Raw genomic sequence first — 24,032 nt, forward strand, 5'->3', positions numbered from 1 at the left:
GGAAGACCCAATACGCCTCCATTGAGAGTGAACAAAGCGTGGCATAGCCATACAGTGGGGCAGCATTTAGCAATGAAAATGAATGAAACACTGACATTGACTACAACATGCTACAGGATTCGGCCACACGCAAGGTCCACAACAGGCAAACCAACCGAGACAGAAAGCATACCAGGCGGCCTAGTAGCTGGGCACGGGAGAAGGGCAACGCAGAACACGGTGCCATCACAGAAATACCTTCCATATCCCAAAGTTTGCTCGTCTCATACAAGACACACACTTCCCCACACGCTCAGCATGGAAAGTGGGCAGCTCGGGTTCCATTTAGCAAGCACACTGCCCAGTTCTGCCAAAATAAAATAAAATAAAAACACCCTGGGACAACCCATTCCCACGTCCTCTTCAGCTTGTGGGAAAGCCCCGGGTGTGGCTGGCCTTGTTTCCCCCACATGGGCATGGATAGATAGCGTGGGCCTGTGTGCAAAGCTCAGGCGAGCCGTTAGAGCCAGGTCCAGGTCATGCACTCCCTGTATGTTCCTCCCACCTTCTCAGGCAGCAGCAGCAATACCCAGAAAGCCAGCTTCTCCCTCCCCAAAACCCAGGTTCCCCCAAAGCCCTGCTCAGCAAGGCGTGAACCCCAGGTGACCCCAACCTGCTGGCGCTGGTCATGTTAATAATTAACCGTCAGGCTACGGATGGCAAGTTGCTGGGCTCCAGGGTCCCTCCTCCCAGGGACACGGGGTGAGCAACTGAAACCTGACCCTAGGGGGAGTGGGGGAGGAGCCACACACAGCAGCACCACCCCTGGAAAGTTCTACGCATGGAAAGTGGGTATTTTCAATCACACGTGTGGGAGGGGGACAGGCATGTTTTGAGCATCTGGCTACTTAGAGGCTATTCTGAGACTATGATCCTCAAAGGCCTTCGCCCACAACCCTCCCTCCCAGGAGGACTGAGGCTCCCCTGGGGGTTGGTGACTACATGACCCCTCAAACCACAACCTCGAGAACCCAAGGTTTCCTGTAAACACAGCCCTGGGGAGGCAGCCCTGGACCTGGCCCCTGGAAACCAAGGGTAGGTGTGGAAGCCTCCAGACTGCCCACTGCACCAGAGCCCTTAGCCTCACCACCCTGGCCGGTCCATGGCCTGGAATCGCAGGACCCAGCCTCGGGCCCGGAGGACAAAACCTCCAGTAGACCCTACACCCAGCATCTTAGCCACTAGGCCCCTGCTGTCCCCCACAGTTTCTTAGGGGCACCTGAAGACAGGGGGTTCTGTCTCATGCACAGGCTGCTGGTGGCAGGATGGGAGGCAGAATCCAGTTCTGGATCAAAATCTTGAGTAATGTGATCGAAAGCATTCTCAACACCAGGCCTGGGCGGGGGAGGGGGTGGGGATGAGGAGGGGGAAGACCTGTAATTCCCACATACTCAGGATGCTGAGGCAGTACAATTCAAGTTCAAGGCCAGCCTGGGCAACTTAGCTAGACTCTGTCTCAAAATAAAAATGAATGGAGCTGGGCATGGTGGCACACGTCTTTTAATCCCAGCACTCAGGAGGCAGAGGTAGGAGGATGGCCGAGAATTTGAGGTCAACCTGAAACTTCATAGTGAATTCCAGGTCAGCCTGGGCTAGAGTGAGACCCTGCCTCGAAAAACCAAAATAAATAAAAATGAATGAATGAAAGGGGAATAGGGAGATGGGTCAGCAGTTAAAGGAACTTCCTTGCAAAACCTGCTGGCCCAAGTTCGATGCCCCAGTACCCATGAAAAGCCAGATGCACAAAGTGGCACATGCGTCTGGAGCTCATCTATAGTGAACGGCAGTAGGCTCTGGCACACGCATTATCTCTCTCTCTGAAATAAACAATTTTTAATTTTGGGGGGGTTGGTTTTCCAAGGTAGGGTCTCACTCTGGCCCAAGCTGACCTGGAATTCACTATGTAAGTCTCAGGGTGGCCTTGAACTCACAGCGATCCTCCTCCTTTGCCTTCCAGGTGCGCCACCGCGCCCGGCTATAAAATAGATAATTTTTTAAATGGATGAGTGAACGAACAAGGTGAGGAAAGGGAGGGAGGAGAATGACAGAGAGAAGGAAAGGAAGGGAGGGAGAGGGGAAGCCTGGCAGAGGGGTATAGTTCAGTAGTGCAGTGCGGGCTGGTGGCACGCCCAGAGGGCAGGTGGGCATCAGCTGTCAGTGCCACAGCCGGAGACCTGGCTGCAGCTCCCCAGGGAATTTCAGACTCAGCCACTACAGCAAGACAGCAGGAACACGCGGGAGACAGGCAGGACTGCTTTTGGAATTCTTCAGGGTCTCTCCAGGAGGACTGACTGGGGGGCCAGGGATTTCCCGCTGGTCGCTCTCTTACCTAATCCTCTCCCCCAGTTTAACGGCTGATGTAACTGAGTTGTGAGAGCCAAAAGCCCCACGCCTGGACATGCCTCATCAAGCCCTCTCCACATGGGTGACGGACTAACGGGGGCGGGCAGAAGGGGATGTGGCTGAGGTGGGCTGAGTGGCTCCTTCACCAAAGAACGAGCAATGAGTTTCAGATGAGAGCTGAACAGACAGTAAGTCCCTGGGAGAAGTCCCCATGCTCAGCACCGGCACCTGAGTATGTCACCCGACCCAGCACAGGGGCCTGTAGGCAGGAGGAGATTAAGGCTTCTGCAGATGGTCCCGAGGGACCTAAAGTTATCACAAGTGTCCTTGTGAGCGAAAGAGGCAGTCAGAGAAATTGGGTCCCCAAAAGCTGAGATCAGAATGACGTCGCTCTTCTAAACCAGCAAATAAGGAAGCTTTTAGAAGCAAGACAAGGCCTGGAAACAGATTCTCCCCTGGGGTCCATTTCAAACTTCAGACCTCACATGGATAAGAGAATAAATTTGAGCCAGGTGTGGTGGCACACGCCTTTGATCCCAGCACTCAGGAGGCAGACATGAAAGGATCACTGTGAGTTCGAGGCCAGCCTGGAACTACAGAGTTCCAGGTCAGCCTGAGCTAGAGTGAGACCATACCTCAAAAGCAACAACAACAGAAGAGTAATTTGTGTTTTGAGCCAGTAAGTAAATGAGTGGCCACTTATTAGTGCAGTCTAAGGAAATCACGAGCTCACTCATAAAGCCCTCAGGGGACACCTCATTCCCTTCCTTGGACCCACGCTAGGAGCTGGAGAGCCAGTGGTGGCCAGAGCAGCCTGGGAACCAGAGGCACAGACAGCTATCACACGAGACCCCTGTACTTAGAACCCCACAGAAGTGGCTGGACAGGACATAGACCAGTGCAGACGCCCAAGAAAAGGACGGACACCTGCGGTGTGGGGGTGCACGGGTTACCCTCAGCGGGGCAACCAAAAGAGGCCAGGGCAAGTGTTCCCCCACAGGGAACAGAGCATGCGAAGTGGGGTGCAAGGTAAGTGAGGAGGGAGGAGAGGTGTGTGGCGACATGCTGGGGAGTGGGGCAGGTTCAAGTAGGATGGCATTTCAAGCAACCCTCCCTGATCCACCTGGCTCTGGCCCGCAGCGATCTCACTCCACTGGACATTCTGAAGGGCCGCATGCTGCAAACTCCTGCTGAGCCTCAAGAACATTCCTCAGCAGGCGGGGAGGTGGGGGCAGGGAGAGAGCAGCCAGTGTTCTCAGGGAGCATGATGTCATGTGGGCAGAGCCCTGGTTGACTCAGGCTGGAAAGGCAGAGGTGCCTCCAAGCACCTGGATGGGCCTACGGGGAGCCCCGGAGGGGAAGATCAAAGCGCCCGGAGGAAGTGAGCACTGCCCACCCACCTGGGTCACCCCGGGTCCGGAGGACTCCCACCTCAGCTCTAGGAAATGCCCAGTTTCCCGGCAAGAGCCCCAACGGTCCTGGCGTCCCTGAGACTGGGCAGATGGAGTCAGAGGGCCTGGGGAAATTTTTTTTTTTTTTTAAACTACTTTCTTAAGGCCCTGCACGTCCAGGAAGGCTAAAATTAAGTCACTTGGGTGAAAGGTGGAAAAATATACAAAGAACCACAACACCGGCCCCAGAACATGCTCGGGGCCACCCACAGCCTTCCCACTGGAGTCTGGACCCACCGCCCACAGAGGGAGACCGCCAGGTATGTGTGGAAGGTCTGGGACACTCCTGGCCAGTGCATGTTGAAGGGCTGGGCTGTGTCCTGAGGGTCAGGAAGCAAGAAGCAGCCACACATTCAAGGCCTCAGGTGCCTGCCTATCTGCAAAATGAAAGGTTAGGGTTCATCAAAGTCTCAAAAACACACCTCATTAACAAAGGTCAAAGGTCAAAAAGGCTCTGTGATGAAATAAAGACCAGGTGATGATGGCATTTAGAAACGTCTCACCGCCCAATAGCACACTAAAGATTCTGAGAAGTTCTGCAGCAGAGAAGTGCCTATTCCAGCCAGGAGGCCGGTGAAGGAGCTCTCAACCTTGCCCGGGATGTGGCTCACAGGGGCACAAGTGGTCGGGAATGGCAGTGTAAAATGGAAGGCTCTCGTCGTCAGAGATATGGTACAGAGCCAGGACCTTCTGTGTGAAGAAATCCCCAGGTGGTCTTTGGGTCACACTGTGTGCAGTCAGGGAGTTGCAAGCTTAAGGCCAGGAGAATCACATCCCAATGGAGAGCTCTTGAGTCACTTACATTCTTTCTTTTCTTTAAAAATATATATGAGAAAGAGAGGCAGAGATAGAGAGAGAGAGAATGAATGAGTATGGGCACGCCAGGGCTTCCTGCCACTACAAACGCACTCCAGATGCATGTGCCACTTTGCGCATCTGCCTTTTACTGGGGAATCAAACCCAGGGCCATCAGGCTTTGCAAACAAGTGCTTTGAACCACCGAGCCCACTTTCCAGGCCCTATGTGATTCTTTATTGGTGTGTGAATGTTTCTGTGTTTGAGTGGGGGGGGTACACACTACATCATTGGTGCGGAGGTCGGAGGAAAAGCTGAGGTGTGGTGCTTACCTTCCCCCTTGTTTGAGGCATGGTCTCTGGCTCACTGCTGTGTTCGCCAGCGCTGGCTGGCCCAGGAGTTGCTGGGGGGCTCTTCTGTCTCTGCCTTCCTTCTCTCTGTAAGTGCACTGAGGAAAGGACGCTCGCCCTGCAGCGCTCGGCTTCACTGGATTCTGGGGATCTGATCTCAGGTGCACCTGCACGGCAAGCCCTTTTCCTTTGAGCCATCCACTTGTTACCTGCCAGTTACCTCTGCTTCACAAATGAGGGTGACTGTAATGATCTCAGCACAGAGCCAGGCTCCTGGGGCCTCAGAGCAGATCTCAATGTCAGTCTTCCAGACCTCAAGGTCAACATGAACTTTTTCATGGTGGCCTGACCCTGCTGAACCCACATGACACTGACACTGACCTTGATTCCAGAAGCCGCCACCTGGCCTGACACAGAGGAGGCCATTGAACCCTAGACCCGAGAGGGAAGAGACCACGGCTCAGAGAGGCACAGGTGTGTGTGCAGGTGGTAAAGGGATTCCTGGAGGAACCTCTGAATCCTTCCACTGTTCCCACACCACGCACGCCATAATCCCGTTCCTAGTAGCTTTCACAGGCAAGAAGCCAGTGGCCTGCCTGAAACCCCTTATTAGCCCTTTGGTTAGCAAGTAGCCCCCACCCTGTTCCATAATTAGGGAGATCACGTAAGTGGCCAAGAAACTTTGGGGGCAGAAGGAAAACAATATCAATTTCCCAGGAGCCCACAGGACTCTAGACCGTTAGAGTCCGCCTCTAGACGGTCTCCTGCAGGCTCATGCTTGGGGCTCGTGGCCTCCGGTCTGTGGCACTAATTTGAAGGCTATGGAGCCTGGCTGCGGAAGTAGGCCACATCCACTTCTGGTTGCAGTGTACGCTCTGCTTCCGGGACTGCATGAAGGAATCATTGCTAACGGCTCCCACCACCGCCACCGCCACCGTGAATGCAGCCGCCGTGCCTTCCCGGCTGCAGTGGTTAGAGCCAGACATCCCCCATGCACTCGTGTGTTCTGAATGCTTGGTCCCAGCTGGTAGCAATTAGGGAGGTGGAGCCTTGCTGGAGGAGGGGTGCTACGGGGGCTGGGATTATGAGCGTTACAGCCAGCTTCCCCTCAATAGAATTCAGCTCACTGTCCTGCTGCTGTGTCCCACCTGCTGTGGCAGAGGTCAGGCCCTGCTGCCCCCTGCCTTCACGGAGCGTCCCTTCAACACTGCAGCACAACATAAACCCTTTCCTCACATCAGTGGCTTTTTTAAAAAGTTTTTATTTATTTATTTGAGAGCGACAGACACAGAGAGAAAGACAGATAGAGGGAGAGAGAGAGAATGGGCGCGCCAGGGCTTCCAGCCTCTGCAAACGAACTCCAGACGCGTGGGCCCCCTTGTGCATCTGGCTAACATGGGACCTGGGGAACTGAGCCTCGAACCGTGGTCCTTAGGCTTCACAGGCAAGCGCTTAACTGCTAAGCCATCTCTCCAGCCCGCATCAGTGGCTTTTGATCAGGTGGTCTGTCCCAGCAACAAGGAGGGAACAACACCCACTATGACGGACTACCCCGGCTGAAACGGAGTCCAAGCAAACCTTTCTCCTGAAGCCACTTCTATCACAGTTTATCACCAGTGATAAGAAACGTAGCTAGCATTCACCCTACTTGCTGTGGTGGCCGGGTCCTCTCAACACCTCCTCCTCTCCCACAAATAAGAAAAGATTCTCATTTGCAGTGGACCCTAGCCCAGGACGGGCCGAGGCACGTGCTGTTCCCACTGGGTGCAACACTGGTTCTTGCCTTTCCACTCCACCAGCCCGAGTATGCCACGCAGCTCCTCATCCTCAGGCACCCCACAGCCAAGCCCGACACCTGGAGCTGGAGGCTGGAGGGAGTCACACCAGCTCTGAGGTTAGGAGCCCCCTCCTTCCCGCGTGATTTCAAGTTTGCCACTGGGGGGACCCCATGATGTTCTGCTCTGCACTGTGCTGGGCCAGCACCCAGCAGAGGTCACAGCGGGTCTGCAGCCCTACTGAATGAATGCGCAGGTATGGGGGAGTCCTCACCACCAGACAAGCTTGTCCCTTTCATCCAAGGTTGTTTGTAATAATTTTTTTTTTGAAACAGTCTCATATAGCCCAAGTTGGCCTCAAATACCCTATATATCCAAGGGTGGCTTTGAACATCTGAACATCCTGCCTCTACCTCTCAAGTGTTGGGATACAGATGTGCATCGCCACACCCTGGTTTTTAAATATTTTATTTATTTATGAGTGATAGAGGACAAGAAAGGCAGAGAGAGAAAATGGGCACACCAGGGCCTCTATCTACTGCAAACAAATTCCAGATGCATGTGCCACCATGTGTATCTGGCTAACATGGGTACAGGGTCCTCAAGCTTTGAAGGCAAGTACCTTAACTGCTAAGCCATCGCTCCAGCCCATGACCTGCTCTTAATGCAGTGCTGGGGACGGAGCCCAGGGCCTCGCGCGTGCTAGACAAGCACTCTGCCTACCGAGCCATTTATACTATTCAAGGAAGAAACATGACTTGTTTTGTTTTTGTTTTCTTTTTCAAATTCCACAGGTGCATCCAGAAATGCACTGGACCCCAAGTTGCTTGGGGCCTTCATCTATCCATCCTACCCTGAGCCCCCTGGGAACTCAATCCTAGGTTCACCGGCTAAGGAAAGACCGTGGTCAGCTCTAGGTACTTAGGCTGGAACTGTGTGCTTAGGGGCAGGGCATGTCAAATTATCCCAAAGTGGCCCCCAGGTGGAAATTGCTAGAATATTTGATTTCCCTACTCCTGCTGCCTCTTTGTGTCCCCTGTGACCTAGGCCACTCCTTCCCCAAGTCAGAAAAAAAAAATCAAAAAGACTTGGACAGGCCAGGGCAGCCTGGAAAGAAAGAAGGTCTTTCATTTGCTTTCGGACCAGCTCTTGCCTCCCTTGCATAAGACTCCAGAGTTCAGACCCCACAATTTCCAGAAAACTGGGGGGCCTGTCCTTTCGTCGCACCTGGGTGGGGTCGTATGGGGACAACAGCGGCAAGGGCTGAGCCACTCCGTCCGTTCTATGGGCACATCAGGCAAGTGACAGCAAGACATGGAAACCTTGGGAGCCCCCCGCCCCCGCAAGAAACCCCATGGGGAGCACCACAGGGAGCCCCACGGAGTTTCTGAATCAGCCGGTGACTCCTGCTGCCCGACGCGGAGGTGGATCTTTCTAGACTTTCCCTGTTTGCCGCATTTCCTCCAGCCTCCAGCTCCAGACCAAAATAGAGCAAGATAACCTCACAGCCTTCTCAGGGACACCAAGGAATAAACAAACCAACATGGTTTTCTAGCCTTTAAAAAAAAATTTTTTTTTCCTAAAGAACCACAGGCTGTTTTAAGACTCCACAGCAAAAGAGGAGGAGGGACAGAAGATGCTTCAGGAAGGAAATGAAGGGACGGCGAGCTGCGTGACGCTGCTGGCCGAGGCCAAGAGGCCGTGCCTGGCCCTGGGTCCTCCGCGGCACAGGGACAGCGGCTCTTGGGTTGCGCTAGACTCTGAGTCCGAGTCATCATATAGAACTTTGCACCACTTTCAATGCAAATGCTGAGGGACAATGATTCTGCACTAGATTCTTACAAGAAAACCGCCACCACCTTTCCAACCAAAACCTCTCGGCACAGAGTGACAATAACATCCTGAGGCAAATAAAGTGTCATGACCGATGTTACCGGACGAGGCCAGTGACTCACGGACACACGGGCATTATCCAAACCGTCTCTGAGGGACCAGGCCAGTGAGCACATGGAACAAGCCAGAGCCGGGAATGCTACAACCCCCCGACCTAGGTCATATAAAATAAAGGGAGACAGGACTGCAGGGATGGCTTAGCGGTTAAGGTACTTGCTTGTGAAGCCAAAGGACCCAGGCTCAATTCCCCAGGACCCACATAAGCCCGATGCACAAGGTGGCTCATGCATCTGGAGTTCGTTTGCAGCAGCCGAAGGCTCCATCATACCCATTCTCTCCTCTATCAAATGAATAAAATAAGCAAAAAATATTAATAAAAAAATGGGAGACACCTAAGGCTGAAGCACAGTGGCTGCCACTGATCTGTATACACTTGGATGCTGAGGCTCCATGGGTCTCACCGTGAGGCATCTATAAGCATCCTGGTGGCCCTCTGGGAATGGCAGCCTCCTATCCATGTGGCTTCTCCACCATCCTGACCCCAAGGAACACAGCAAAGAGAGGTGGCTCTTCTGGTTTAGCCTCTGAGTGCTGGGGTGAGTCTGAGAACTCACAGGTCAAGGCCAGGGCCACGCGGCACATCGCACAGCACAGCCCTCCTCAGAGAAGAGTCCAATGCCAGCAGCGCCCAGGCTGGGAAACTGCCTGAAATGACACCTGACGGGGAAGGGCGTCACAGGGGGAGGGTCCAACTGTGACTCGGAACCTCTGCGGGGGGAGTGGACCAGTTACTCTCCAGGGGTCCTTCCTTGCGCAGTACCATCCCTTCACCTGGCCTCTCTTCCTCACCCCACGGCCCTGTGCTCCTGTGGACCTTTCCTGCGAACATTTCCTGGGGATTCCACATTCATAAGTCTTCGTTTCACAGTCAGCCTTGGAGAAGTCCTGGCCTCGATGGCAGCTTCACTCCATTAGCAGTGGCTGTCTCCTTTGGTGGAGATGTACTAAGGCTTTGGGAAGGAGTGCTGTGATCCACTAGTCATGCCTGCCTTGGCTCCCAGAGGAAGGCTAGTGCTACCCATGCTGGAATGGAGGCCAGATGTCAGCTTGGTTTCATCCATCCTCAGGCAATGTGGAAAGCCATCACTGAGGAGAAAGATGGCGGCCCAAATGGGGACACCAGCAGGAAGTTGAAGGAAGAAACCAGCGTTTGAAAGAACCTTGAACATCCGCCCAGACCTGAATTTGAAGTCACAGAGGCCCAGACCTGACTTTGAGGCCTTGGTGAACACAGTTGAGTTCTTAGAAACAGTACATCCCCAGGGGTACCTGATTCCCATCTGCAGAGCTGGTATCTGAGCAGGCACTTTTTTTCCCCAGCTACACATGACTGCTTATTGACCAAATTGAAAAATATTAATTCTCTTTGTCTCCTGCCAAAAGGGCTAAAACAATTACAGGCCCTGATATGAAACCCAGATGTTAATACATTTGGAAAAATAGGTTCCTATAGCCGAGCAGAGGTCCTGGTCCAAGAGAGAAGTGCTTTTGGAATTAAAGTGTCAGGTCAAGTTATCCAGACAGCCCCGAACCTAAAGTCCATCACCCCCAAATGCATTCCAGAGTCAAGACCGGGCCCAGCACACGCTGACATTTCCTCATGGCCGGTGTGGACCAAAGTACCCCGGGATACCCAGGGCCCCCCAGCTCTGCATAATATAATTATAACCATCATAGGAAGACTTGCATGGAATCGAAAGTAGTCTAATTACAGGCAATTTTCACTTTTTGGAAATTGAGCTCAGATGCTGAAGAAACACTGCAAACAAGGCGTGCTGGAGCCTCGTTCTGGGAAAGAAGCCCTGCGAAGTCTGCTGGGAAGGACCAGCCCACCTCCAGAGGCTGGTGGCAAGCACACGTGCGACAGGCAGGTACGTCTGTCCTCATACCAGACCGACACCCCCACGCGAGAGGAAGCCCACATTCCACACAGAAGGTCAGATCAGACTCTCGTTCTTCCTCGCACCAGGCATAGCATGGAGTGTCTACCACGCACCAGGCTGGTCAGGGACTTCACTGCAATGATGTAAACTTCTGTTGTCATGGCCTCTGCGAGAGGTGGGGGTGGGGTCACCCTCAAAGCCACTGCAGTTCTTGCTCGGACCTTCACCGTGGGCCTCTGCCAGGCTCACAACCAGCCGAGTTCCCGCAGCTCCGCGTCGGCAGGCGGCAGCCTGGGCCACTTGGCTAGAAGAGGCTAAGCAAGCTGCCTGTCGTCTCCGGCTCAGTTACCTCGGGTGTCACTGCGATCCGACCCACGCTCACTGTGAGCAGGACGGCAGTCAGGGGAGTGAAGGCCGTCCCCACAGGGTGAGGGGGAAAACCTCATGTGGCCAGGGAAAGATGAGTTTTTTCCATCATGTCTGACTGGGCACCAGGCCTGTTTCCTCATCTGCAAAATGCGCGGAAGGGAGCCTCCACTGAAGACTTGGTGGCAGCTGCCCACCGATTCTGTCACCATTGCTGGTCCCAAGGGCAACGGTGTCTTCCCATGCGCAGAGATGCACGGCGGGGCAGAGGCGGCAGCGGACTCTACCTTGAGCTGGGCAAAGTCGATCCAGCCCCAGAGAGCAGCCTGTTCCCATGGAGGGTTTTCAAGACCACCAGGCATGGCCAGAGACCCCTGCCCAACCTGACTCCCTGTCACTCAGGAGACTCTTCCCTGCGAGGAGGCTCAGAAAACAAGACAACCCCACCAAGGACGGCAAGGAGCTCCGCCTTCTGCAGACCCTCACCAACACTCCTCAGACCCAGCCTGTTCCTGCTCTGCCGATGCTCACCCACACCAGAAGCCAGGCTGAGGAGGAACGATGGAAGGAAATAAAAGGCAAAACAGATCAAAACAGCCACCAAGGCTCACCACCCAACCTCAGACCACGGGACAGGAAGGCAGCTTCCTGGGATGCTAAACAGGGCTGGTGACCGCATTTTCTAGCATTAACTGGATTGGATACAGGGCAGTCCTGCCCTGCTGGGAGGCAATGAACTGGGGGCTTTTACCAGAATGACCCTAGCAAATCAGTGAGAGGGCCCCGAGAGCATCCAAAAGGCACTAGCCGGCACTAGGTCCAAGCAGCTGGGAGCTGGGTAATGGGGTGGCCCTTAGAAGGTGCCTCAACGGAGACACGTCCAGGGTCCTCAATCAAGTATGTTTCACAGCCTTCTCCTCTGACCTCCCAAGACAGACTGGGAGCTTACAATCAGCTGCTCCCTCCTGCTAAGGTGGCTCAGAACCCAAGCTCATGCCCTGGGACTGAGGTGTTGTGGTCGAGTCAGAAGGTTTGGCCTTCAGGAGCAGGGAGAAGGCTTCTGAAGCTTCTGGTACACTCTCTTCCCTACACTGCTGAGACTGACAATTGTAGTCCACACAATGAGTTGGGCTCCAACCTGTGAGAAGAAAACTAGTCAAGAGAACAAGCCACAGGCTGCAGGGGCTGCACCAGAAGACGTGACCCCCCTCCACCTGCTGGGCACCCAGCTTTCCCAGGAGCACCGGTGGCTCCCTGGCTGCCCAGTTCAACCCCCCCCCCAAGTTCTCCCAATGCCATATCAGCAACTTGGATAGATCCGATCCACTTCGCTGATGCTAATGCACAACCAAGACTGATAAGCTCACAGCAGCTCCGAATGCAAGCCAGATGATCTGGGAGACTGGGGTTCAAGTCCCCCTCTGCTACTTAGAAGAGTCACTTCCCATCTCTGAGCCAGTGGGAATAGCATTGTCAGGGCCTATTATAAAGATGGGCTGCCTGCGACATGGTTGCAAAAAAGTAAACACCAAAACTGGAGAAGCCCCAACCCTACTGGTGGGGACATTGTGACCTGTAACCTCTGCAACTCATGGTGACAAAAGTCAGATCCAAGCCTGCCCAGAGTCTTATCACCAAGTCTCAGGCCTACACCCAATGCAACAGCCACCTGAATGTCTCCACCGAGGACTGGGAGACTGAAAGTCAACAAACCATCTCCTCAGGGCCACCCTGAGGCCGCTGGTAGGGTTCAGGGCCTGCCTTCTGCACCTAGCATTAACGACCTTCTCCCACAGAGCTCCGGAGCGCAGCCTTGCCGTGTGCGGCTCCACCTGTCCTGCAGTGGGTCCAGAGCCGCTGCTCACCCGGGCTGGCCAAGGAAGGGAAGCTGAGCTGTTAGGGAGGCCGGGGCTCCACGGCCCACCGGGCAGGTACCAGTCACCTTCCTCATTACTGAGACAAAAATACCAGGTAAAAATTCAGTTACAGGAGGGTTTGCTATTTTGTCCTCATGACGGGGAAAGCCTGGTGGTGGGAGCTGGCAGCCGCTCGTCACATTCAGCCCCCTGTGAGGAAGCAGACGGTGAGGAGCGCCGGTGTGCAGACAGCCCTCTTCCTTCTATGCAGCCCAGGGTTCTGCCCACACTTGAGGTGGGTCTAATCAAGAGAACCCCTCACCAATATTCTAAGTCCTGTCAGGTTGACAATCAATATAAACCATTCTGGGGCAGCTCTGCATGATGCATCCTTCTCTAGAGCCACGGAAGAGCCACGGTAGGTGTCTGTCAAAGACACCTTTTCCACGGCAGAGCAAGAGCCAGGCACCCTGGGGAGGCCACTGTTGCCACCCAAGGCAGCTAGAAACAAGGGCACTAAGCTAGCCTGGACTGAGGAGAACTGGCACATGGTCCTCTGGCCTCCTCTGCCGACCTCTCTCCCTGCAAGGACAGGCAGGGAACAAGGCCCCTCTGCCTAGAGTGACTCAGGCTGCGGCTAATCCAAATCTTGGCACCAGAGACATGTTGAGGTCACCTTCCTGGCAGCCAAAATCCTTGGGATGGATCAAGGGACATTTTTCATCCAGCTGCCAACATCATCTCAACCTTGGTGGTGATGAGGTCTGGCCTCCCAGGGTTCTCAGTGCAATCACAGCCCTCCAGGCAGGGCAGGGCAGCAGCCCGCACAGGCCTGCCAGCTCCTAGGACGGAGGGGGAGGCTGGGACGGAGCGTGCAGGGTAACTCCTGCCCCAAACACCCTGCCCTTCAGCTAGAACCACAGCACGCACAGAGACAGAGGCAAGGCCAGGTCCTGAAAACCAGGCCCCAGGACCAGCAGGTCCAGCCTCAGGCCCTGAGCTCAGGAAATGAGGGGTACGTCTCAGCCCCGTCCCCAACTCCAGCAAGGCTTCTAGAGCCGGGGCCACCATCCCCTGGCCCACCTCTGAGCCTCTGCTCACCCTGCAGCTGGCCAAGGGCGGCTCCGACACGACTTTCCAGCTGTCTGGGGCCTGGCTTGAGGCAGGGCCCAGGGCCATGGAAGGCCTCCAGCTCAGCTCATTATCGGAATTTAATCTGGATTCTGAAAGATCAAGAGGATGGGCTGGAAAGTGACTCCCACAGGGAGAGGGGCTGAGGCCAGCCCACAGCTGGCTAATCCGGCACCCCGGGAGTGTCCCCGGGGCTCAGCAGAGCCTGCCAGACAGCCAGATGTCCCAGCCCAGCACAGCTGGGCAGCTGGTGGCAGCAGGAGCACAGCTCCCTCAGCACAAACACCAGACTGGCTCCCTGGCCACGAGAGGGGTGATGGGGCACAGGATCTGGGCTTCTCAGAGGACACGGGAAGTTAGGAAGCTTTGGGCTGGAAGAAGATGTACCGCTGGGGAGATCAAAGGAGCACCCCACCATGTCCCCACTGGATAATGCAGACGGGGGGGGGGGGTTCAGCACCGCACAAGGGCACAGGAGGTGGTAACACAGCCAAAGCGGAGGTCCTGCCCGCTGCCCTCCGGACTTGCTCCCACAGTGAGGAGCAAGGGGAGAGTGTGTAATGAGCACTCGCGACACAGGAGACACTGTTCTAAGTCCCTTGGCTGTGTCCCGCCCCTCCAAGCACACCCCTGGGTATCTGAGTATCACCCCCAGCACAGAAGACGAAACGGAGGCTCTGTGGTCACTCTGTCCCCACGCTACACTGCGCCTGGTGGCAAGATTCAAACCCGGGTTCTCAGCGCTCACTTAGCCTACCTAGGGAAGTACTTGCATTCCAAAGCAACCCAGGTGGTGAACGCACACTGTTGTTGCTTTTTAATTTACACGTTTATTTTGATGTGTGTGTGTTCACGTGAGTGCCAGCGTGCGTGTGCCACAGCATGCACGTGGAAGTCAGAGGGTCAGGCCTTGTGCCTTCCACCTGGTTTGAGGCAGGGTCTCCCTCTCATTCATTTGGCTGTTCACCAGGGTGGGGAAGGGAAAGCTCCCGGGCACCTCTCCCATCTCTGCCTCCCAGCTGCATTGACGCACTGGGATTACAGATGCCTGCCACAATACCAGACCGTTACTGGGGATCCAAACTCAGGTATTCACAGCTGCCCAGCAAGCGCTTCATCCGCAGAGGCAGCCCCTGAACACACAATGCTTTGGTGTCTAGCTGTCTAACGTCTCGAAAGGGGAGAGCTGTTTCCAGCTCTCGCACTCAGGAAGAATGTTTAGAAACCTGGGAAACACAGCGCTTTCCCTCCCTCCCTGCCTTCCACCTGCCAGGCCCACCCTCTACTAGATGGCCCCTCCTCTGCTCAACCAGGAGCTCCCAGAGGGCACAGCTTGGCACTGGCTTTGCTTCTGATTAGTTCCCCGGTGTGTGGCACGGCTGGTGAAGGACCCTACAAGTCACGTAGTGCCCCTGAGGCCACCAGTTCTACCAGCCCGCCGGGAGCTGAGGACTCCGGGACCACACGTCCTTCTGTCACCTACAACGCTGAGACCTGGTCTTCCCTGAGCACCAGGATCCAGCCATGGAGCTCGGTGGGAGGCAGCCGCTCATGCGTCAGGGACGGGAGGACTCAGGAAGGAGAGGAACCGCTGGCAGCAGGGTGGGAAGGAGGACAGCCTCCTCCCAAAGGCCTGTGTCCTTCCAGGAAAGGACTGCACGGTTCACCCCGTGCACTGAACTTCCCCGGTCCACCTTGAGGCAACTTTAGGGCTCTGGTGGGTCCCGAGACACTTCTCCCCTAACCTCTATTGCCAGAACCCCTGATTGCACAAATGTCGTCAGCTCCACAGGCCACGAGTGACCATACCACCGAAAGGACACTTGCCACACTGTTCCTTCCCCAGAAGTCCTAAGTCATTAGCTTCTCTGTTCATTAACTCCTAGGTTCACATCTCCTCCTCAGTCAGTCATGTTGCTGTAAAGGCAGATTCAGTTCCTAAGCCCCAGCACCTAGCAGAGGAAGCATGTTTGGAAACAGCCTGTCTATGGACATAATCAGCCAAATGAGGTCATAGGGGAGCAGTGAGGGGCCCTTATCCTGTGTGAGACAACCACGGGTGAAAACAGTTGGGACCCCACGACAACACAGGTCAAGACTAGTCTGAAATATTTGTAAAAACTAAAAGCTGACGGCCATCCCCAGATGCTGGAAGAGTCAAAGAACCCCACACAAACCCATGTAGGTTTCAGAGGGGACAGAGCCCCAACTGACACAATGATTCTGGAATTCCAGGCTGCAGAATAAAGTCTTATTTGTATAAGGCCCTTTGTCTATGCTACTTTGTTATGGCTGCCCTGGGAAACTCAGACATGCCCCCAGAAAAATTTTAGGCAAGGCCCCCACTCACATGACCATCTTTATGTTTTTAATTTTTATTTATTTATTTATTTGACAGAGACAGGTAGAGAGAGAAAGAGAGACAATGGGCACACCAGGGCCTCCAGCCACTGCAAATGAACTCCAGATACGTGCACCACCTTGCACATCTGGCTTACGTGGGTCCTGGGGAATAGAATCTGGGTCTTTTGGCTTTGCAGACAAGCACCTTAACCACTAAGCCATCCCTCCAGCCCGACTGCCCTTTATCTTTACCTGTTGTCTGGCCTCTGAGAACAGCACCTGGCATGTGAAAGGTTAACATTCGTTGACAAATGAATCATAGTCCACCTGCCTACGTTAACACCGTAACCTTGACCACCATGAGGGCAGCTTAGTCCTGAGTGTGGGTCCCAGACTTCCAGCACCTTCTACCACAGGGCAGAGATGGGCACTAGTGTGGGAGCAGCGGGTGGAGATGGCCCCTCGCAGGAAGAGCAGCATCTGGGGTTATGAGGTCAGGAAGTGAACTCATCATGGGAAGGGGGAGCTCAGTACTAGAAGTGACCCTCCCCAAAAAAAGCCAATGGCCACTAGCTGCTGGAGGGCCAGTGTTCCTACCAGAAGGCTCAAAGAGGACCGTGCAGGAGGCAGGCTGACCCTCCCCACTATGTTGGGCCAGACCCACTCAAAGCTTCCACACTCTGGAAGTTAGGCCTCCACAGGGCTTTTGGAGAAGCAGGTCTGAGGACCCACCTGCCAGGACCCCGGGGGAGTGAGCAGACCCAGGGTTAGCACAAGTGGGTGACCCACTTGTTGGCAAACAGCCTCCGAGCACCCATCTCACTCCAGGAAGACCAAGCGCGTAGTTAGGTCAAGAGTCCTTGGGGGTGGAGAGGTGGCATCGGGGTACAACACCTGGTACTGAAAAATGAACACGCATACTGCACTGTGGGTGTCTAACTCAGAGAAAGCACCTCTCACCCCCAAGAATGAACTCAGTGTCTCTCCGTGAGGCTGTGCCAGGGACTGGGGCAAGGCCAGCGGGCACCTGGGTGACTGTGATAAGATTCAGAGTTGATCCTGAGGCTGCCTTCCGGGGACCCATCCACCTCAGCGCCCTCCCTGGCCACACCCTCCACTCCAGGGAGCTGCTCTCTAGCAGAGAAGGAGTGCACATGAGCACCTGGTGGGGGCGCTAAACACCAATGCCACCTACTGCCCATCACACTGAGATCAAAACTACTCAGCAAGAGACCTTGGTGAATGTGTGGTGACTGAGCCTCGCCTCACTGTCTGGGGGGTCCTCGGTGAGATTTGCCAGAGCCATTTGTGTGTGTGGTGTGTGTGGTGTGTGTGAAGGGGAGTGCATATATGCCCATGCATGAGTGGTCTATGTGCACACGTGTGGTGTGTGTGCCTGGTGCCTGTCTGCACATGTGTGTGGCAGGAATTGTACAGTGTGTGGGGTGCACATGTACACACATGTGTAAGGGGTATGGTGTGTTCTGACCACAGTTCTAGAACTTTAGACAGACATGCACAGAGCCACCCCACAGCACCATGCACACCAGCAGAACGGAGGGGCTACCGGACCCAATGACGCCACTCACAGCTGGAAGAACTGACACCGGAAACTGACCAACAGGGGAGTGGATGGCGGTCTCCATGGGAGCACATGGGTTCGTGGATGGCTTGTGGAGACTCCAGACGGTGGGGGCGGGGCTGCCTCAGGACAGGGCCTGGGACTTGGTAGCCTAGCTTTCCACAGTGTTTACCATTCTCTCTCTTAAATTTTATTCCACTCAAGTGTCTTATCTATCCAAAACCTTTTATTTATTTATTCGTTTTTCAGTACTGGGGACGAGCCCAGGGGCTTGTGCATGTCAGATAAGCATTATATCACTAAGCAACATCCACGGCCTTCTTTTGAAATTGCCCACACTAGCCTTGAACTTGCTCTATAACCCAAGCAGGTCTTGACCTTGTAATCTTCTTGTCTCAGACTCCTTAATAGCTTGGGTGGTGGCCTGTGCAACCAAGCCCAGCTCTAAACCAGTTAATAGAGACCCAGTTTGTAGACCTGGGGTCCAGCCATCCTTACCAGTCTTCATGTGAATGCCCCCTCAATGGGCAGCCTACCAATGCTGGTTTTAGGCCACTTGAGTTCTGCCCACTTTGCAGACAAGTTACCTCAGAATGTATATAAAACTGACAGGTGGGTGTAAGACTGGAAATCCTCCACCAATGCTGTTTTCTTAATAGCCAAGATGATCCCCAGAACATCCGTTTGGGGGCCAGGATTCCTCAGTCCCTGACTGTGGTCACAAGTGCCCTCTAGCTGAATAAGAGTAACCACCACCTTCCTCTAAGTACCAAAACTTACAGTCTCTCAGAACAAGCCTTTGGGGCTGGACAGATGGCTTAGCAGTTAAGGCACTTGCCTGTGAAGCCTAAGGACCCATGTTTGACTCTCCAGATCCCACATAAACCAGATGCACAAAGGTGAGGCAAGCGCAACATCGCACATACCCACTAGGTGGCACAAGCATCTGGAGTTCGATTGCAGTGTCTTAGGCCCTGGCACACCAAGCCTCCCTCCCTCTCTCTCTCTCTCTCTCTCTATCTCTTTCTCACTCTTCTAAAAATAAAATGAAAATGAAAAAACAAGCCCAAAGGGTTGGAGTTAAGGTTCCTCGCCTAGTGATTCTTGGAAGGCTGAGTGCCTCCATCCCACCTGTTTGCTTTCAGTCAGGGTTTTCTCCCTTGAACTTCTTATTTTCACTTAGTGTCTGGCACAAGGCAGGGCTGCGGAGTGGAGCCATACCAGCTCTTCCCCACTCCTCGTTCCCAGCATGCCTCCGGATGCAGGCTAACCATACACTCCCACTGCACAGGGCCACACAAGCTGAGGCTTCCCGACCTCCTGGGACTCCTCCCTGGTCACACATCTTTACAGCAGTCCTTTTGTCCAGGTCCAAATATGGCTGCTCCTCCCTGGAGGAGGCACCATGACAGGCCCTGCCCCTGTCTGCCCCAGCCTGCAATGGCCCCTGCTTCCACTGCAGCTGAGGGAAGCCCCCAGCACCACAGCACCCACCTGCCCAGGTGCTCCTGCAGCACCTGGTACACACTGATCCGGAAGGTCTCGTTGTTGAAGCGTTCCCGGATGTAATCCTTATAGATCCGGAACTCGGCTGCGGTCACCGCTTCCCCTTCCGGGATCTTGGAAAGGTCGAAGCGGAATTCCCGGTGGTGGTAGCGTGGGTGGAAGAATTCCTTGTCGTGCTCCACTGCAAGGGAAAAGCACACGGCAGCACCAAAGCCCGTTAGTCTCTGGTCTCTCTCCCGGCACAGGGTCTACAGCGGACGCCCTGCATGCAAACAATACCTTCCCACCTCCACATGGATCCAACACACAGATGACCTCCAAGCGAGTGACTCCAACGTGGGGACAATTCCCGGCACGCAAAGGACCCCCGACACGCAGATGGCCTTGTCTCCGCCTCTCGTGAGCCTGGCGCTCCTGTGTACAATTCCCTCTTATCCCCTCTCACCGTAGGCCTCACAAAGCAATTCCAAGTTAGTCCCCCATAACGATTCCTAAGTCACCCTTGGCCAGACCCGGCTGTCTTCCAGTGCCTCCTCACTTTGGCGGAATGGCCCTCAGCATTTCTCTGGCTCAGTAGTGTCCCTGAGGTCACCTAGATATGTCATTCCTCTCCCCTGCCCCCCGCCACATTCTAACCTCACACCAAGTTCTGCTAATCTTAGCACTTTGATGCCTTCCTTTCTCTCCAGCTACCCAGAGCTGAGTCTCGACGATTCTGTTCACAGACAGACCGGGCTATGGTGGGACTGTCCCCCGAGAGCCCCATGGTACAGTGCAACGTCAGGATTTTGCTCACCGTCCCACCACCCCACTGCTGACAGACAGCACCCATACTCTTCCAAGCACCTTCCCTGATCCTTGCCCAACAGAAGATCACCCGGAGCATCACAGGCCCTATCCGAGTCCCTGACACACCTCACACCTTGGCCTTCAGAGCAGCCCTACTGGCTAACGCAGCCAGAGCAGCGGAGAGCGGGTGGAAACCGTGCCCTCGGCTGGGGCTGCCCGACGAACCTGGAAGTACCAAAGGGATGTGCCCAGCCTGCAGCTCTGTGCCACCCAGCACTGACCCCTCTTAGCCATTGCCGGATGGGGCCTGTGAGGCTAAGGGGATCCCCATTTTACAAGAGAAGGTCGAAGAAGCCAGGTAACTTCCTCACTGTGACAGGTGAGCTCGGAACTCTGAGGCCGACACCCTCTGGAGCCACATTACTTGAGCTTCCCGGTCCTCGGACGAGAGCAACAATGGCTCTGGCAATCATAAGGGTGTGGCTCTTACATCAGCACTGGCCACAAGTATAAGCAATGTGTGTCTGCCCCTGTCATGGGACCTCAAAATGATGAACCAGAAACATGCCCGTCAGGACAGAAGCGGCAAGGTAGACAAGGGGGCACTTACGTCAACCTGTTAGCACAGGCTTACTCGCAAAAGAAAGAGAATTGCAATAAGGAAGAGAAAAGAAATAAGAAGGGACACAAATAGGAAAGCAAGAAGTCAGGTCATCCCCACTTGCACATGAGGTGACCCCATCCTTCTTGGACCCAGGAGTCCTCACCAGAAGACTCAGGTCCCATCAGCACACTCAGCAAGAGGCGGAATACAAAGTCAGTGGCCTTTCTACATACTAATAACAGACGTGTTGAGAAAGCAGCCCCACGCAAAATGGTTTGAAAAAATCTAATTTTAAGCTGGGCATGGCGGCACATGCCTTTAGTCCCAGCACTTGGGAGGCAGAAGAAAGAGGATCACTGTGAGTTCGAGGCCACCCTGAGACTACATAGTAACTTCCAGGTCAGCCTGGGCTCAAGAGAGAGACCCTACTTCATAAAAACCAAAAAGGGGCTAAAGAGACAGCTTAGCGGTTAAGGTGTTGGCCTAACCAAGCCAAAGGATCCTGATTGGATTCCCCAAGACCCACGTAAGCCAGATGCACAAGGGGACACATGCATCTGGAGTTTGTTTGCAGTGACTGGAGGCTCTGGCGTGCCCATTCTCTCTCTCTCTCTCCCTCTTTCTCTCTCAAATACATTATACACACACACACACACACACATACACACACACACACACACACACACACACATACACACACACACACACACACACACACACACACACACAAAGAAAATCTAATTTCAGATGGCGGTGCCCACTAGGGTGACTCAAAACTCCCCAAAGTACTAAGAAGTGACAGTGGAGTGTTCAGCACTAAATGAGACATCTATGTTTATCGCATCACCCAAGGCTCAGGGACCATTGTGAAAGAGATGGCAGAAAGAATGTGAGAGCCAAAGGAAGGGGAGGAGTGCTTGCAACATTGTCTCCCAGACACAACGATGCCTTGATATTCATGACCTCACAGTGCCTGGCACTGCCTACACAAGACCTTCATAATAGGAGGTAAAAATGATGACATCGAGATAGAAAAGAGACTAGTTGGGAAGAAGGGATTCAGTGGACAGGGACTTTGGAGGGGGAAAGGAAGTGGTGGGAGGGGAGTATGATCATGATATATTGCCTATATTCATGGAAGTTGTCAACAAAATGTTTTGTTTTGTTTTCTTTTGTTTGTTTGGTTTTGCAAGGTAGGGTCTCACTCTAGCTCAGCTGACCTGGAATTCACTATGTAGTCTCAGGGTGGCCTTGAACTCACAGCGATCCTCCTACCTCTGCCTACCGAGTGCTGGGATTAAAGGCGTGCATCACCATGCCCGGCTTAAAAAAGTTGTTGTTGTTTTTTTTAATCTAAGGATAAATCTAACCATGGAAGTTCAATACCTCAAGGAACAAAACATTCCGATTAGCCAAACAGTGATGAAAGGTCTCCCCGATGGGGCAGAGAACAGGAGCGTTTGCTGCGGTCCCACGCCAGCCAGGAAGAGAAGGCGGCTGGGAATCGCACAGCTCCACGCAGCCATTCATGGGCAGGGGACGTGCTGAGAAGACAGCGAAGCTATCACGATTATCAAGTGTTGTCTTAAAATTAAACTCACAGGTGAAGTGGACAACTGAGTGTCTTGCAAACATGCGTGAGCTCGTGGGAATGACTTTCTGAATGAATTTCCTCCATTTTTCCACTGCTTAAAGACGAGAAAAGCAAGAACCGTGATGTCCTCTTACTCCTGAGACCCACATGTATCGTTGAATGGCCTCAAAATGGAGGGCCAGAGAGACGGCTTGGTGGTTACAGGCCCTCGCTTGCCAAGCCAGCTGGCCCAGCACCCACGTAAAGCCAGACGCGCAAGGCGGCACATGTGTCTGGTTCATTTGTGGAAAAGAGCCCTGGTGCGCCCTTTCATTCTCATTCATTCCCATTCTCTCTCTCTCATAAATAATATATTTTTTAACTCCATGTGTATCAGTTGCCCAAACAAGAGCACTCTCCCCCAGATCACCAACCCAAAAAGAAGAGTGGGGAGTCACCTGAAGTCCAAACCCGACTCCAGCTCGGTCCTCCCAGGGCTCTTTTCCTGGGGAAGCCACTCCGTGGGCGCTCTACTCACTGCCAGCTCGGCACCCAGATGGCTCCGTTGCTCAAACGAAGGCCTCGATGAGGGATGATGCGTGTCTAGCCCTTGCACATGCTTTGTCCTTCCTGCACCCAAGACAGGCGTCACTAAACAATCTCCCAACTTTCCTTCCTCCGGGCACTCACTTGGATTGCCACTAACCAAGCCTGGCTGACGCCCGAGAGGATGGCTGGACTTGCCATCTTCAGTCTGGACAACGGACAGCAGGGTGGACAAAAAGCCTCCTCCAGGGAACAGACGAAAGCCAGCAGCCGATTCAAGGCAAGGATTGGAAAAACAGGAAGAGAAGAGGGGCCCAGAGCCACTAGGGAGCCACAGTGCTGTGGGGACAGAGAACAGGGAGGTGCAGCTCAGGAGGAGAGACTGTGCTGTGGCCGGCAGGCTCGAGGGGTGGTGTCCTGGACATGTGACATCTGCAGAGAGGTTCCAAGCTACTGCACGCTCGTGGCTGTGGCTGTTGAACTAGCTTTTGGGAGTCATGCACCAAAACCGCTTTGACAAGAGCCTGGAGACAGCACTGCTGGGCCATGTGGAGATGGAACCAGGGCCACCATGAGAACGTGGCCAAAGGGTGGTGGAGACGCCCAGCCTGCAAAGGGCTTGCCTTGCAAGCATGATGACCCAAGTCTCATCTCCAGAACCCATGAGAAGGGCCGGGTGTGTTAGCACGCATTTGTGATCCCAGTGCTGGGGAGGTGGAGACAGGAGCAGGCTTGGGGTTCCCTCACCAGCCACTCTAGCCTACCTGGGGAGCTGCAGGCCAATAAAAGACTTCGTCTCAAAAAGGGAGGACAATGCTGTGGGATGACACCTGAGGTTGTCCTCTGGCTCCCACATCCACGTACGCATACACACGTACATCTGCACACACACACACACACACACACACACACACACACACACGCACACACACGAGGAATTTGGCCAAAGCAGAGGCAGGACCAGAGGACAAACCTGGCATAGTGACCCAAAGGTGGCCCATTCAGATAAAGAGGCCTCACTCACTGGGTCTTGACCCTGGCTGCCGGAAGACCTGAGAAGGCAGCCTCGATGGGGACGGCAGTGTAGAGGATGGAAGAGAAGCGAAGCCAGTTGTGAACGAGGTACCCAGATGGTGGAGGGGGGCCG

The 24,032-nt window shown here is 54.2% G+C and overlaps 1 protein-coding gene across 1 annotated transcript in view; it reads right to left on the reverse strand.

The window, feature by feature from the left end:
* The window catches only part of Bmp7 (bone morphogenetic protein 7), an 81,150-nt gene that overhangs the window by 31,392 nt on the left and 25,726 nt on the right, over positions 1–24,032 (reverse strand). The window contains exon 2 of the mRNA XM_004663841.2: positions 19,362–19,554. Within this exon, the coding sequence (XP_004663898.1) occupies positions 19,362–19,554 (193 nt within the window). The remainder of the gene's footprint in view (positions 1–19,361; positions 19,555–24,032) is intronic.

The sequence above is a fragment of the Jaculus jaculus genome, chromosome 8 (assembly GCF_020740685.1).
Source record: "Jaculus jaculus isolate mJacJac1 chromosome 8, mJacJac1.mat.Y.cur, whole genome shotgun sequence".
NCBI lineage: Eukaryota > Metazoa > Chordata > Mammalia > Rodentia > Dipodidae > Jaculus > Jaculus jaculus.